A 16,109-nucleotide genomic window follows, 5' to 3' on the forward strand; every position below is an offset into this window, starting at 1 on the left:
GTTTGCATTTAGTACATCCATGTTTAGATTTTGATTACTCCAGGTAGCAGGTACCAGTTAACTTACCTGTAATTGCACCATAAAAAACTCATACATTTTAACATACTGTGCATCATAGAAGTCTCCAAATTGAAGGGCTGCGACCTGTGAACACCAAGACATGACATAATGCTACAGCATTCTGAAAAAAGATAAATAAAGTAGAGGAAGGGGATTCACAACTGGTTGTAAATTGGCTGCACAGTGCTGAGATAAAGATGTGGGTTTACAATAATGAAAAGAAAAAATTCAGACGGCTAACAAGGGATAAGGTAGTTTCTATCTGGTGCAAGCATAGCGCCAACTCCTTTGCTGATTCTCTAGCAAAACAAGGGGTGGGACGACAAGTTCTGTTATGGGCACAATTGTAAGGGAAGGGTGTATCTAAGGGGAGAGATAAATTGTTTTACCTCTCACTATCTTCCCTTTGGTTTTACTCACTGTACTATATTATTTTTCTAATCTAATGAAATTTCACAGTTAATGATCAAAAAAAATCTATATAAAAGAAAGATAAATGCATACCTCTATCAAACACTGGAGAGTAAGATTCCTATATGATGCCACCGGAAAGAAATTAAGGAGTTTTTCCAGCTATCAAAAAAAAAACAATAAGGAATGTCTTAGACTAGTATAGAACTCAAAAGAAAAATATTGATTTTTCTAAGAAATTTATTAAAATGAAGAGAAATTGTCAGAAGCATTTCTTAACACAAAAGATATTAAACTAAACGTACACAAAATGCATGTACATAATGCCATAAGAACAATGCAACTAAATAAATTTGGATTAATGTGCATACCAGTGGAGATTCAAAAATATATCCCAGAGGAATCCATGAAAGGAAAGCATGCAATGTTGCAAGCGTTGCCCGTATGAGCTCAGTCCTTTGTGATGCCGATAGTACATACAAGCATAACTCATGAATGAGTTGAAACTCACTGTAAATAAGACCAACAAATTTTTAGTAAGCTATAGTAAAAATAGGAAGCAAGCAAAGACAAGTATAACACTTGATTGCAGTGATAACGTAGTATATCCATAAATGCACCAACCAAAGTATTTGTACAAATATAACATCAAAAATCTATGCAAAAGCAACAGTTGCAGATAAATGGAAAGGTGATTTCATGGCAAACCAGATACAGATATAGAAAGCTTTTTGAACTTCTAAAAGCAAACAGTTTTTCAAAGCCTTTTAGAAAACATTTGTATTTAGGTAACCCTAAAGAAGGAAACTGGATTAGTGGAATAGTGATAAGCCAATTCCCAAGAAGGCTGCTTATTCTGTCTGCTACTATTGGGGAAAAACACTTCAAAATCCTTAACTTTTGGGGAAAAGAAGGTGAAACAATTTCACTGTTTTGCACGGAACAGGTTTGTCGATGTTCCCATTTATTCACCCAATTTGCAGCACATTGAAGTAACATTATACCTAGGAAGCCATTCTGAGATGGGCAGAAGCCACAGAACCATCAGTGCAGGATTTTAATTACTAGCAAAACAATTTTCTAATTATTAAGAAACTAGTAGAAAATTTTATCATTTAATCATTGAAACTTATAGGAGAATAAGCGCTCACTCAAATTTATAAGGACATTTTATCTTTAGCAATGTTGTTGGTGTGGCTGCAGAAGGAAGAAAAAGGTTTTTTTGGGTTTTTAACAATGAAAAGAAAAGGTTCAAGTGCTTGACACAAAATATGGAGGTGAAGCTTAATTTGGTAAATAGAACGGCGAATGGGTTTGCCGATGTGTTAGCAAAGCAAGGGATGGGAAGGGGTAATATGTTCTGGGCTCAATTGTAATAGGTAAATAAATTATAATATGGAGAGTAAGAAAGTTAATCTCCCCTGCTCGTGTATTTCTTTTCATAATACCCCTAATGAAATCTTGTTATTGATCAAAAAAATGTTGTTGGTGTGGTGGCATGAAAGGTGAGTGAGAAGCATATTATCAAAGAGATTAGTAGCACTATAGTGGTTTTCCTAATCATAAGGAGTTTGAGATCATAGATGAAGAACTTTCCACTCCCATCAGAAGACCTTATAGAATGTTTCCATCAGGTTGGTTTTCCTGATGTGGCTTGCGCCTCAGCCTAGGCATGTGCCTTTTGAAAATTTGACGCTTTTTTGCTTTTTTTTAATGTAGCAGCTGGGCCCGGGGCTCCACCCCTGGACCCCCGTGCCACGCCCCTCGAGGCAAGCTCAAACAAGCCCACGTTAGGTCTTAAGTTCTTAGTTTTCACACAAAAAGTAATGATTTTATAATTTTAATTGCTTTTTAAGAAGATATTTTATTAGGATGAATGAATGAGCAAAGGTCGCTTGTAGAATCAGGAATGTAATATGTTTTACATTACATTAGCTACTTGAAGTAATGGAATTGAGTGAAAAAAGAGATTAGAGGTTTTACATGCTTTAAAATGTTTTATATGTTTGATTTTATTTTTAAATTCTCATTTGAATATGTTTTTCATCTTATGTTTATGTATTTTAATTTTAGATAATAGGTTTTTTAAAACATTTACTTTAAAATTTAAGTTTATATTTTTATTAATATTATGTTTAATATTTTTTTTTGAATTTTTTGACTTTTTTTAATTTTCTGACTATTTTTATTTTTTAGCATTTTTTTGTATTTTTGCGACTTGCTTCAAAAAGGTGTGTGCCTCAGCGCAAATTAACCCCTGCGCCCTTTTTGTGCCTTGCGCTTTTAAAACGTTGTGTACAACTGAGCAAGTCAATGGGTTTATTGTAAAGGGAAGGCAAATGCCAAGGAGATTTTAAGTCAGTTATATGGATTATAATGTGAAGGTGCAGAACACAAAGTAATGAAAGAGGCAGAGGTAGTAAAAAAGAAAGAAGATGGCATCCTTGGCAATGAGGTGGAATCCAAGCAGAAGAGAAGCTTTAAAAGAACCAGAGGAGGGGTAGAGGTGGAAAGAGGGAAAAAGACAGGTGCTGTAAAGGTTTTCATGAAGATCAACCAATGCAAGTGCAGGGAGTTGGGCAGCCATAGGTTAATATTTTGTATGTTTTTCTGGGCCTGCACGCCTTCTTGCCAGGCCCATTCAAATTTTAACAAATTCTCCACCCAAGCCGGCCCACGTTGCACCACTAAAGTAACAAATGGAACTAGACCCTGTATCCATTTCTGGAGAGATAAAACCCTGCTAAATTCCAAACTAAGATTGTGCAAGGATATGGATCAAACATTCACAAGATAGGCGAGGAATCCACAGAAATCAGCTGTAATGGGGTCGACAGATTGATCTGATGACTCTGATCTACCAAACAGATGTGCAAGGCATACCTATTCTTTTAATAATCAATAATGTTTTTTGGTTATCAATCAAAAAGACCATTCACAAGAAAATAAAAGATTATATGAGCACAACAAACTACACCCCCTCCCAATTTTAGTTACCAGAGGAAACATTAACCAAGCTTAATGACTTATAACCTATCAAAAAGTATTGGCAATGCTTTAACAGGATTAACCAAAAAACAAGTGTCAGCACACTACATGTTTACCTATTAAGTGACTGTTTAAGCTCCTTAATCTTCTGCTGAGTCATTTCCCCTCTTGAAAAATCAAAAACCTCTTCGCTGAGAAGCTGTTAAGTAATAGCACCTGTTACCCTCCAAAAGCAGTAGATTAGATCTCAGTACAAAGAAGAGAGAGCATAGGAGGTTACCTTCAATATAGCCATGCAGTTTTCACATATCGTTTCACTAGTTTTTGCTGCTGAAACAAGATCAGGAATGAAACTTCGCCATCTTGCTGGCCACTCATGTTTCAGAATCTGTATTCTCAAAATCACATATAATAACAATAACCAATTTTTGAGTAAATTGATGTAGAAGAGACCAGAAAATTTGAAGAAATATCAAAGCTAAACGATTGTGAATGCAGAAAAGAAGTCTTGTAGAAAGATAAGTAGATTGAATCAGATGTACAAGGAAAACAAAAGGCAGGACATAATAATAGATGTAGAAAAAATGGAGGAAGCATTACAAAGGATAAGCTTAGAATATGAATGAAGATTTCCCCATGAAAATAAGATAATAGAATTAACCATGATCAGCATACTTGAACCCTACTCATAATTCAACCAATTGGACAACATAAAGTAAAAAAAAAAAAAAGTAAGACGTGAAGATGAGCAACACTAATAGAGAATGTTTACTACCTGGACCAATATGATATTGAGTTTATTGACATAAAGCCTTTCCCGCCGAAAAGATGCTTCATTACTTGAAAGCTATAATCAATTATCAAAGCAACAGAAGCAATGGCAATAAGTTAAAACAGCATGTCATTTACAAATAAATCAAAAAAAAAGTATCACACATACCTGCACAATGACTTCTGAAATGTAATTTTTCATTCCATCTCGTTGTTCAACAGGCAAAGCATTCCACCTGTACTTGATGACACCTTCTAGAACCTATAATATACTCAAAATCATCAGCACCTCATATAATACGAACAAAAATAAATGGTGCATTTTCCCCAATTTTTGTGTTGAACATGGAAAGACTTTATCAAAGAAAGTCTAACATTTGCCATGAAAACCAAGATTAAATATGCAAAACAGTCACCTATATCCTTTAAGTGTGCAAGGACATGGTACAGAACTAGCTGTACTTACATGGTTGTGCTTGGATCATCTCTGAGGATTCCAAATATCTAGCCCCTCCATGGAATCATCAAAATTTTCTTTTTGATAGATAACAAATTTTTTATTGCTGAGTTAAACAAAAAACATGTATATACAATTTCTGGGCCTTGCCAATAGGTCAAAACAAGTGCCCGTGCCAAACAATCAGTAATGTTACATTTTAGCCCAAATTGTTCTCTTTGTACCCTTTGTTTAGCCAAAGCATCAGCCATGGCATTTGAGGACATTTGCACCCATTGAAAATTTGCCACTAACTATCTTGTCAGCCAATTAATCTCCTTATTGACATGTCTGAATTGCCACATTGCTGTGTTCTATTCATCAACCAGCACACCACTACTTTAGAATCCCCCTTCTACCATAGAATTTCTGAAATTCGTCATCTTTTCCAACCTCAATCCTTGCAGGGCAGCAAGTAATTCTGCTCTTATTTAGTAACCGCTATCAAGCAGGCTGAGAACAAAGCTAAAATCCATCCAAATACATCTCTAAGCACACCCATTATTCCTGGTCCTGGCGGACACCATTTGCCGAAGCTGCATCCATTAAAATTAAATTTTAAGTGATTTCTTGAAGGTGGTTCCCACTTCCTTTGATACCTTAACTTCTTAGCAGATGAGTTTGTTACCACACTCCAACCTCTAAGTATGTCATACACTAAGAATGGGGCAAGATTGTCCACCATTTTCAGCCAATGAACTACCTTAACTTTGATGTGCTCAAATATTGCTTCCTTGGAACAACTCTTCTCATTGAAGACCCTTCCACTTCTTTCTTCTTAAACCATCCAAATAGAAAAATTCCTACAAACATCTCCGCATGATCCACCCTTCATACCTCATGCAGATGGAGAAAACAATTCAACCACATCTCGTGGAAGTGTGCACCTACAACAAAGAGTGAGAAAAAACACTCCCAAATACAAAAGGCAAACAAATAGGAGATTGTAAATGGTAAGACAACTCCCACTAAGGAACTACCAATTATCAAATACAGCACCCTGCAGAATTAAAGGGTTAAAACCCAATAACTTCTAAAGTAAACAATGTAGAGAGAGATAGAGAAACCAAAATGGTGGAATCAGTGTTTTAAAAGCACAAGGCACAAAAAAAAAGCGCAAGGGCCAATTTGCACCTGAAGTGCAAGGCACAAGGCAAGCCGCGCGCCTTTTTGAAGCAAGGTGCAAAAATACAAAAAAAAAGTTAAAAAATTTAGAAAATGTCAGAAAATTCAAAAATTGCCAAAAAAATTAAAAAATCAAAAAGCAATAAACATAATGTTAACAAAAGATATAAACTTAAATTTTAAATTAAACGTTTTAAAAAACCTATTATCTAAAATTAAAATACATAAACATAACATGTAAAACGTATTGAAATGAAAATTTAATAATAAAAGCAAACATATAAAGCATTTTCAAGCATGTAAAACCCACAATCTCTTTTTTTTCCTCATTTGCATTACTTCAAGTAGCTAATGTGATATAAAACATATTGCATTTTTTATTCTACGAGTCACCTTTGTGCCACGTCCCTCAAAGCAAGCCCGAGCAAATACATGTTAGGATCTTAAATTCTTATTTCTCACATAAAAACAATGATTTTATAACTTTAATTGCCTTTTAAGAATATATTTTATTAGAATGAATGAATGAACAATATTAGCAAATAAGAGGTTCTCCTAACCCAGCCATTGAACTCAAAAAAAAAAGCAAAAAGCGCATAATTTTAAAAAGGTGTGTAATTTATATATTAGATTCAAGCATTTAATGGATCAGGGTAACACACATCTAGATACCCCCTTTACAGCAAAATCAAAGTACCACCTTGTCAATCATTTTGTTTAAATATTATATATAAGATTGGATTGACAATAGCATGCAGTGAGAATTGCTCATCCAACTCCACCCAGATTCAAGCGTAACCTAATGCTCACCCATGCTCTACTATGATTCAGCTATAAGATAACAGTACCATGACTATCGAAGTGTAAACTAGTTGACCAACTAGTCAGCTGAGAGCCCTATTAACTGTATCACTAAACAAAAGGTCATTATATTGCCGAGAACAACTAAGCATAGACAAGGTTGATTACCAACAACTAGTAGGTAGACTAGTGAAACATGAATCTATTTTAGATTTTTAAATTTTATGTTTGCATCTAGTTACAATCAGGACCAACATTTTTAATAGAAAAAAGAATTTCAACAAAAGAAAAGAGGGTTATGTTAGGGTTTTAGGCAATGAGATTTCACCATTTTTAATAGAAAAAGAAATTTCAACATCTGCCTCATCATTTTTATACAGCATTCACATCTTTGACAAAACAAAGCCCCTTTGACATTAGATGATTTGTAGTCAATATGCTATACACAGATGGCAACCATGCAATGTCTCCATTCTTGGAGGAATTGAATTATCTAAAAGTAGATTCAAAGAAGAATCTTCCACCTGATCTCTGATGAGTGCTTCATAAAATGAATGCCATTTACACTGTCTCCACGGTTCCACATCCATGAATCACAATTCCACACATTGACCTTCAGCTCCTCTAATTTGTTTAGTAAATTGATGCATTCTACATTTCTCTTTCCAAAAACCTGTATAATTTTGAACAGAAATTACACAACTAGCCAATAATACACCATTCATCTTCCCAAGATCTAATTCTAGAACCATCTCCTAATAAATCCATTGAGGACTGTCCGAACACTTTGTAAAAAAATCATACTACCCTTCATACATAAACCCAAATAAGACGGTCTTATCTCCACTGTTTATCATTCAAACTTCCATACACATACTTCATCCACAGTGCATCTCTTTCTATGCCTTTTTGATAAATGTCTTTTGATGCCAAATTTCCATTGCCACTTTCCCAACATAGCTTGAACAAAATGTGGATAATAGCCATATATTAATCTCTTAACTGTAAGAAAAATATTATTCATAATATACATACAATACATATATATACTTTAGCCTTTATTTTGGTTTGTGTAGTTTAAAAGGTGTGCCTAGGCACATAGGCAAGGCACATTTTGATAAATGTCTTTTGATGCCAAATTTCCATTGCCACTTTCCCAACATAGCTTGAACAAAATGTGGATAATAGCCATATATTAATCTCTTAACTGTAAGAAAAATATTATTCATAATATACATACAATACATATATATACTTTAGCCTTTATTTTGGTTTGTGTAGTTTAAAAGGTGTGCCTAGGCACATAGGCAAGGCACATTTTAGGATAGGTGCATGTCCGGTGCACCTTGTGCTTCAGCCCAAGCTCGCACCTTTTGAAAAAATGCATATTTTTTCTTTTTTTATGCCTAGCAGCTGGGGAGGGCTCCACAAACCCCATATTTGCTAATGTTGCTCATTCATTCATCCTAATAAAAGATATTTTTAAAAGACACTTGGGCCTCATTCGCGTCTTAATAATCCATTTACTTGGGTAAATGCACTTATCCTAGCAAATGTTTCCTGGGAAGCACTTACCCAGATAAGTGCACTTACCAATGTTCTTTTATTCCCCAGGTAAAGTTGTATAGTGACTATTATATCCAAAAAAGTCACATTATTGAAGGGAAAATAGTGTCCCATCACATATTAGCAATTTTCTGCAAGGCTGGTAAGTAATTTACCCAAGTCTAAGGAAGGTGTTACTTGAAGGAGTCTGGGAATAAAAATTTAAGACCCTGATATGGACTTGTTTGGGCTTGCCTCCAAGGGTATTGGTACAAAAGCAGCTCATAGAATCAGGAATGCATATTGTTTAACATCACATTCACTATTTGAAGTAATGCATTTAAGGAAAAAGGAAAGAGATTGAGAGTTTTACATGCTTGAATATATTTTAGATGTCATGCTTGATTTTATTTGTATATGTTCATTTTAAATATGCTTTATGTGTTGTGTTTATGTATTTTAATTTGAGATAATAGGTTTTTTAAAATTTAAGTTTATATTTTAAAAATAAAAATAAAAGTTGCACAATGGATAAACACTCTTGATCTCCTTCAAATCTTAATCGTGGCTGATATTAATAGGGGTGTGGCATGAAGTTGCAAACTCCTCTAAAGAAAAGGAAAGAAAGATGATAGAATGGAAGCCCCCAGCAAGGAATAAATTAATAAAATAAGGTTAAACTTTGACAGGAGCTCTATGGGAAACCCGGGGATGGTGGAGGTATTGGCGGTGTGTTTAGAGGTTTCTCAGGTGAAGTGTTGGCTATGTACTTGGGACCTATAGGGGTAGGGGACTCACTAAAGGCCAAACTGATGGCACTGTTACAAGGCTTAAAATTAGCTAAGCAATCAAACTTCAGAAATTTGGAAGTTGAAGGGGATTCAAAGATGATTATAGACATGCTCAAGGGAGATAGAAAGCCTGACAAGGGACCCCAATGCCTCTTTTACCTAGACGAGAAGGACTGCAAATGGGATGGCCGACACTTTAGCTAAGCAGGGGGTCTATAGGTGCAGTTGTTTTGGGCTTTATTGCAATTTTGTTCTTAGGCATTGCTTTAATGCTGTTACAGGTTTAAGAATTCTTGGGTGACTGGATACCCATTCTAATGCAAAACTTGTCTTTCACTTATGAATATAATTAATCTTTTCTTGCTGATAAAAAATTAAGTTTATATTTTTTAATTAATATTGTGTTTAATAATTTTATATGTTGCATACTTTTCTAATTTTTTGGCATTTTTTGAATTTTTAGCATATTTTGCAATTTTGCACCTTGCCTCAGAAAGGCATGTGCCTTGCCTTGCACCTCAGGCGCAAAATGCCCCTTGTGCTTTTTTTGCACCCTGCATTTTTAAAACACTGGTTTTATGCCTATTTGTTTTTTAAGCATTCCAGATGGCACGTGCTGAATATATAATATATTAACAAAGCATAAGAAAAAACAACCGAGGGACTCTTTTAGATCTTCCAATCAATTGTGTGTTGGTATGATATTGCCATGAACAAGGAAGGCAACCGTATTAAAAAGTTAAGGTTGCACTCTTTCTTCACAAAACGTGAACAGTACATTTTATGCTTATAGCATTCTTTTATTGCATATTTGAAGTCTTTTTTTACCTGTAAGGTAAAGTATTTCATTGAGATCAAACAGCCAAAATGCAATAGGGCCCCTGTACAATGAGAACTGTACAGTGGAATAAACAGTAAAACTCAAAATAGACATCCCCCAACAGCCAAAAAAACACAATATGCTTCTTACAAAAAGGAAATCAAGCGCAAAAAAAGAACAGGTGTGTCTGCTTCTCAATAGTGAGTGATTTGCCAACCACGAAAGCACCATCCCCATAATCCTGTTGAGCACCTATTCTTTTGACTTCTGCCTCCCTTCAAAAACTCTGTTATTTCTTTCACACAACACTGCCCAGAAAACTGCAGAGGGGGGAATGCTCCATGCTACCTTTCCAGCCCTACTTAAGGCTCCTAAGAACCAAGCCTCTATGAAACCCTTCACATCAGTCAGGAAGCACATTTTAACTCCAAATAGTTCCAGCAATCTTAACCAAATCTAGTAAGTAAAGTCAGTGTAATAGAAGATGGCTAGCAATCTCCACATTTCCATTACATAATGTGCAAGCCAGATCCGCCACCTCTAAGCCTCTTCTAAATAAAATTTCCCTGGTTGGAATCTTGACCAGCACTGCAGACCAAGCAAAGAAAGCCAGCATTGATGGTACAGACCTAATCCAAGATCCTGTCACTCGGAAAGGGAGAGGTATCCTCCCTTGATAAGCAGTTAAAAAAGGATTCCACTGAGAGGAACCCCACTTCTCAAACAGCCACTTCCTTTTGTCCTCCCCTATTCCAGATACCTTGGAGTCATACAAAATCTGCACCAAGTTCGCCAAAGACTCCACCTCCCGATCATTTAAATTCCTCCTGAAATGAGGGTTCCAAGTACAATGCCCATTTGTCTCTCCAAGTAATCAGCCACTGTTGCATCCTTATTTACAGCAACCTCAAACAGATCAGGGAATAAAGCCATTGGAGGATCATCCCGACACCAATAGTCCTTCCATAAAAGTACACAATGGCCACTTCCCACTTCCCAATTCCCACCAGTAGTCCTTCCATATTTGGTCTATATAAATTGACATAAAATTGCATTAGCTAAATTTTACGTATCATTTTGTGGTTGACCCATCAGAACACATAGTTGCCTACGAAAGCCAAGATGCCCAATACAACTAGCCATTGGCTCATAATATTGACAACATGATAAGATACATAAATATGCTTTTAAAAGATAATGGTATATGGGGCATATGCACCTGCTTTTCTCTATGTGGAAGAGGTTGCAGTGCATTGACAGAATCACAGAATCAGACAGGAGAGGAATTTTTGCTAAAGCAACAAGGATAGGCATCCGAGAGAGAGAGAGAGAGAGAGAGAGAGAGAGAGAGAGATTTCTCCTTCACTTTTTTTTTTTGGCTTCAGGGGGCTACACAATGGGAGGCATCCCAACCCTACCCACAACCCCCCCAACCCTGGTGACAGCGGAATTTGATCCCAAGTCCTACAACCAGCCAGAAAACATACCAAACTGAGCCAGTTGGCACTAGCTCTCCTTCACTTTCTAACTGATCATTTTATCAATGCATCTTACAGAACAGGTGGACAGGTACAGATTAGGAACATGTTCAGAGGTAATATCCCTATTATTGTTCTCCACAAACCAAAATGGAGGCAAGCAGCCCTTCTTAAACGGGAAGAAAGGTTTTCAATAAATCTAAGTTATGTCTGGCTTGTGGAACCCAGTCATATGTTTTCTGTGAACCCCAACTCAGAAACCAGATGTGGGTAGCCTTTGGGAAACTACTGAATTTGCAGATATCATCACTTTTTGAGGCCAGGAGGAATTTGTTGTAGACTTCATTTCTGTGGATACATGATTGTTTTCTTGGGAAAACATCAATGCCTCTTGAATCGCAATTGAACCAACAGTTATCGAGGAAATACCAACATTGTTAGCATTGTATCTTGATGGCATTGGGTTCAACCAAAGACACTAAACGGTATACCCAGGTAAATAGTATATCAGAGATCATTGCAGTACTAAAAAACCTAAAGGCATGGACATAAATAAACCTAAATTATTATTGATGACATTCCCCACTCTTCCTTCATGAAACTTATGATCCCCATTGAATGAGTTGCATTTTAGTTCATAAACATGGGACAATAGATTCAAATTTAGTCAATGACTTCTTCCTAAAATCTTCTATTAGCATAAAGATGCTGTTGCCATCATATAAGAATAAGAGTTGATAATTGTGATTCTTTCAGACTTCAAGCAACAGCATCATCTAATATTGCACAAAACATTCTCAATGACTTCCTCCTCCCATAATAATCTTCTTCGAACTTCCTCCTCCCATAATAATCTTCTCCATTTCCTTTTCAAGCAGAAGAACAATGAAACTCCCAAAACAATCATAATACATGAAGAAATCATCCAAGGAAGACAGATCTCCTCACCCATTTAAGAATAAACAGTGCTAGCAGCAATATAAGCTGTCTCACTAAAAAGAGCCTCAAAGGAAAATCCCATCATGTTTCCAGTATAATCCACTTTATATCTCAGAAGATATTCCTTTATGGAGAGAATACCACCCTCTTGATCGATGCAAAAGCTTTGGTTTCAGGAAACAAATCAAACCTGTAAAATTCTATATAACACAAAGTGAATGCTATTAACTAACCTGAAGGGCAAAGAACTTGGTGTTTAGGTTCTGTGTGTTTTGTAGAATGTGAACTACTTGCAGCCATGTATCTGGATTGTTCTGCAAATCCCGCAATATCCGGTCAGCAGCTGATCTCTGAAACACCACAAGAGAGTAGAAGAAACAAAGGAGTAAGGAAAAATTTTGCATAATATTTATTTTCTTTGAGGGGAGTGAATAAAGATGTCTGTAGTTACCAATAAATCTTCTAGACGTGCAATACAAAAAATGGGGTTTCTGCCGTGTTGCAAACCTTAAGAACATCTAAAAAGGGAAGAAGGAGAGTATTCGTGTTGAAAAGCTTATACAGCAATTTCATAAACTACAGTAAAATGCGGAAATTTAATACCAATCAGATCCCCCAAACTGACTTCGGCATTTACAGTAGCTTTAACCAACTCCAGTTTAAGAAAATAGAATTCTAAAACCAAAATAGTACAAATGCTATTTCCCATTTAAATCGATTCAAAATTTATTATCTTCTCGTATGTGTTTCCCATTCCAAATCAGAATCAAATCCACCAAAAATCAAAAAAAAAAAAAAGCAAAAACGGCACATAGAAATAGATAATCCCAAAGAACTTCGAACGCTCAAAGAACAAAGTACTAACATCGAAATGTTTTCCATGAATAAAAAAAATAGATTTTTCCGCACCAGTATAACCCAAGCAACAAGAACCCCTCCTCCCCCCAACAAATAAAAAAGCAACAAACAACAAAAAGCACAAGCATCCCTCTTTCCACTCCGTCAGAACCACGAACCCAAGAACAGAAGCATATATCACGAACTCCATCAAACAGCAATCATAACGCATACAAGAATTGAAATGCTCACCTCCTCCTTAGATCCCGTCCCATAGAACGCCGCGACCGTTGCATCGAGCAAGGGCACATCGATCGGCTGGCTCAAATCCAGAAGCTTCTCGGCGGCCATAGTTGAACACAGCCCTCAAGCTCTAACACAGTCCCGAATCGAACCGAAACAAGCCCCAAAACCCTAGAAAACCCCCCTAAACCCTAATTCCCGGGCTTCGATAGCGAAGTAAGCTTCAAAAAGAAGCAAACCGAAGAAAGAACACTTTGAAGTGGCGTGTTTTTTCGTTCCACCTCCCCCTTCCCTCCTCTTTTATATGTTTTCAATCCGTCTCCGCTTCTTGTCTCCCAAAATGAGTCTCTTCCCTCTTGGTTGAAATCTTGAACTCCTCGAACAGGAGATTAGGGGGAAAAAAAATAAAGCGAGGGGCGAGATGTAATTTGACACTGGTTTCGGGCGTAATTTCGGAATTGCCAGTCTGTCTAGAAGAAACTTTTGGGGGAAAACAAATGGTTCTTTAGCGTTGCGAAGAATCGGGAGATGCTTGCGTTGATGACGCTCGATGCCTTTCGCGGCATTGCGGTTGCGGGAGTGAAGAATGTGTGTTGCCTGTGGGTTTGTGACTCGTCAGGTGGCTTTGGTGGCACTTTTGTCTTTTTGGTGCTGTGAATTTGAAATGACCTTTTGAACGGATTTGAAATGATGTTTAGCCTTTTGGTCATTGGTTCAATTACCAATATTCTATTGTAGTTTCAACTTTCAAGACGCTGGTTTGCTCAACGCTTGGCACTCTAAAGATCCGACTAGACCTGGACGGTACAAGTGATCGAACCGGTTGGGCCATCAAGGGTTTGATGCCTTTGACCTTAAATTCATTTGATTTGATTCATTGGAGTAAAATTGCTCTTTAAGTTGTGTTTGGTTGCAATGTAATTCCATTTGCACTAGTATAAATGCATAGAGTGCAAATTCTGATTTAGTTATGTTTTGGGTTTTACTATATTCTGCTTGGGCCTTCTGGTGTTATTTTACTTCATTTGTACTTAAATCAAACTAAATAAGGTAAGATTTAAAATAAAAAAAAAATTAAATAAGAATTTACATCCAAATCATTTGCACTGCCATAATTTTGCATCGGTACAAATTTATTTGCCCGACAACCGAATGCAGCCTTATGAGAAAAATCCACACTTTTTAGTACAAAAAAAAGGTCTGATGCCTATTTGTAGCCTTCCATGCACTTCTTTTTTTTTTTTTTTTTGCATTTAACATTTGGACTTTCATCCAAAAAAGAGTTTTGGGTTTATTTTTAATGCAAAATTGGTTTTTTTTAATAATAATTCTGTTCTATTGTCAAATGGTCCTTTTTTAGTTTGTGATAGGTATGGTATAAATGTGAATTGGCTGAAGTCCACCCTTTTTACATTGAACAATATGACTAAAAAAAAAGTTTGCATCAAAAACTGGATGCAAGGGTTGCTTCCATTTTGAATGCAAATATGTCCTACAATTTGTGTTTGTTGTCAATTTCAATACATAAATATGCATTCTTACGAAATGTCTGCACTGAACTGGACAAGATTTGCATAAACTTTTTTTCACTCTTCCGGAACGCAACCTAAAGAATAGGACAAGATTCAGATAATCATGTGCTTTAAAGTGCTATGGATAAGCTACTTAACAGGCTGAAGTAGACAGCCCTTTAAATGTCTAGCATGCAATTGATTGATCTGGGCTCTTCAAATTTCTCATGAATTTAGGCTATCCGTTTGGAACCCACCTCAAAAGCCATTGCATTTTCAGCCCTCCCAAATAAGCACACAAATCCTCAGCTTATACAAAGTGTTTGCCATACTGTTCTACCATAAAAGCTCAAAGGCTTTAATATTATTCTTCATGGTAAATTACGGCTCCATTTGGTTTACAGGAATATAGGTTTGGAATTGGAATCGGAATGGGCTATTTCGGTTTCAACTGTTTGACTGGGTAGAATCAAAATCCCATTCCCATTCCTGATGGAATGGTTATTCCCTGTCCCTCTCTTGTGAATGAAATTCCATTCCTATTGATTTTAATTTTCATACCTATTATTGTCTGAACCAGACAGATTATGGAAATGGACCCTTCCGATTTCGATTCCAAAGAATTTTGATTCCAATTCCAATTTCAATTATGGTTGCGAACCAAATGAACAAGAAGTATTGGTTCAAATATGGTTAAATGTATCCATTGCACCATAAGAGGTTTTACATACAAACATGGTTTGTAATATCAACATCGATGGATGTTTCAATGTATTGGGTTAGGAGAAATTTTATAGATATTTTTCTAAGGGCCCGTTTAGCACATCTTTTTGGGACGATTTTATGATAGCTATAACAATCAAAAGACGCATTGAGCTTTTGCATGAAGATCCGGGCAGCTCGAAGCACATTTGGCATATACGCGTCTTTCTGCACGAGAATAAAACATGAAAGACGTGAAAAGCATCATTTGGAGCTTTCCGAAATCAACAAAAAATGGGATTTTTTTGCCTTTTCGGTGTTCTGTCTTTTGGCGACTATATCTTTCACGCACCAAGCGAAAATGAACTGAAAAACAGTCTTCCCAGCTTGTAAGCAGCCAAAAGGCTGCGTGGAAATACGCACCAGACATAGAAAAAACTACAAAATCATGGAAGTTTTCTAGAAACACTAAATTAGTTATTAAACATTCATTATAACATTACAATAAATATCATTGCGCATTTAAGTCACAAGAAAACATAATATAAATTTGTATAAATCAAGTAAAGAAAAATTAAGCGATTGTAACAG

The 16,109-nt window shown here is 36.2% G+C and overlaps 1 protein-coding gene across 2 annotated transcripts in view; it reads right to left on the reverse strand.

The window, feature by feature from the left end:
- LOC148879542 (protein EXPORTIN 1A) overlaps nucleotides 1–13,684 on the reverse strand; it is a 30,694-nt gene extending 17,010 nt beyond the window's left edge. For both annotated transcript variants that reach the window (XR_016104277.1, XM_088961100.1), the window contains exons 1-9: nucleotides 13,315–13,684; nucleotides 12,459–12,575; nucleotides 4,400–4,492; nucleotides 4,235–4,306; nucleotides 3,740–3,847; nucleotides 3,576–3,658; nucleotides 843–981; nucleotides 565–633; nucleotides 67–144 (exon numbers count right to left, since the gene is read on the reverse strand). Coding sequence is in view for 1 of the 2 variants with exons in the window: in XM_088961100.1 (XP_088817226.1) it covers nucleotides 67–144; nucleotides 565–633; nucleotides 843–981; nucleotides 3,576–3,658; nucleotides 3,740–3,847; nucleotides 4,235–4,306; nucleotides 4,400–4,492; nucleotides 12,459–12,575; nucleotides 13,315–13,413 (858 nt within the window). In the remaining variant the exon portion in view is untranslated. The remainder of the gene's footprint in view (nucleotides 1–66; nucleotides 145–564; nucleotides 634–842; nucleotides 982–3,575; nucleotides 3,659–3,739; nucleotides 3,848–4,234; nucleotides 4,307–4,399; nucleotides 4,493–12,458; nucleotides 12,576–13,314) is intronic.
- Nucleotides 13,685–16,109: the final 2,425 nt, after the last annotated feature.

Source organism: Nelumbo lutea, chromosome 1 (assembly GCF_056320005.1).
Source record: "Nelumbo lutea isolate HS-2025 chromosome 1, American lotus-T2T, whole genome shotgun sequence".
Classification (NCBI taxonomy): Eukaryota; Viridiplantae; Streptophyta; class Magnoliopsida; order Proteales; family Nelumbonaceae; genus Nelumbo; species Nelumbo lutea.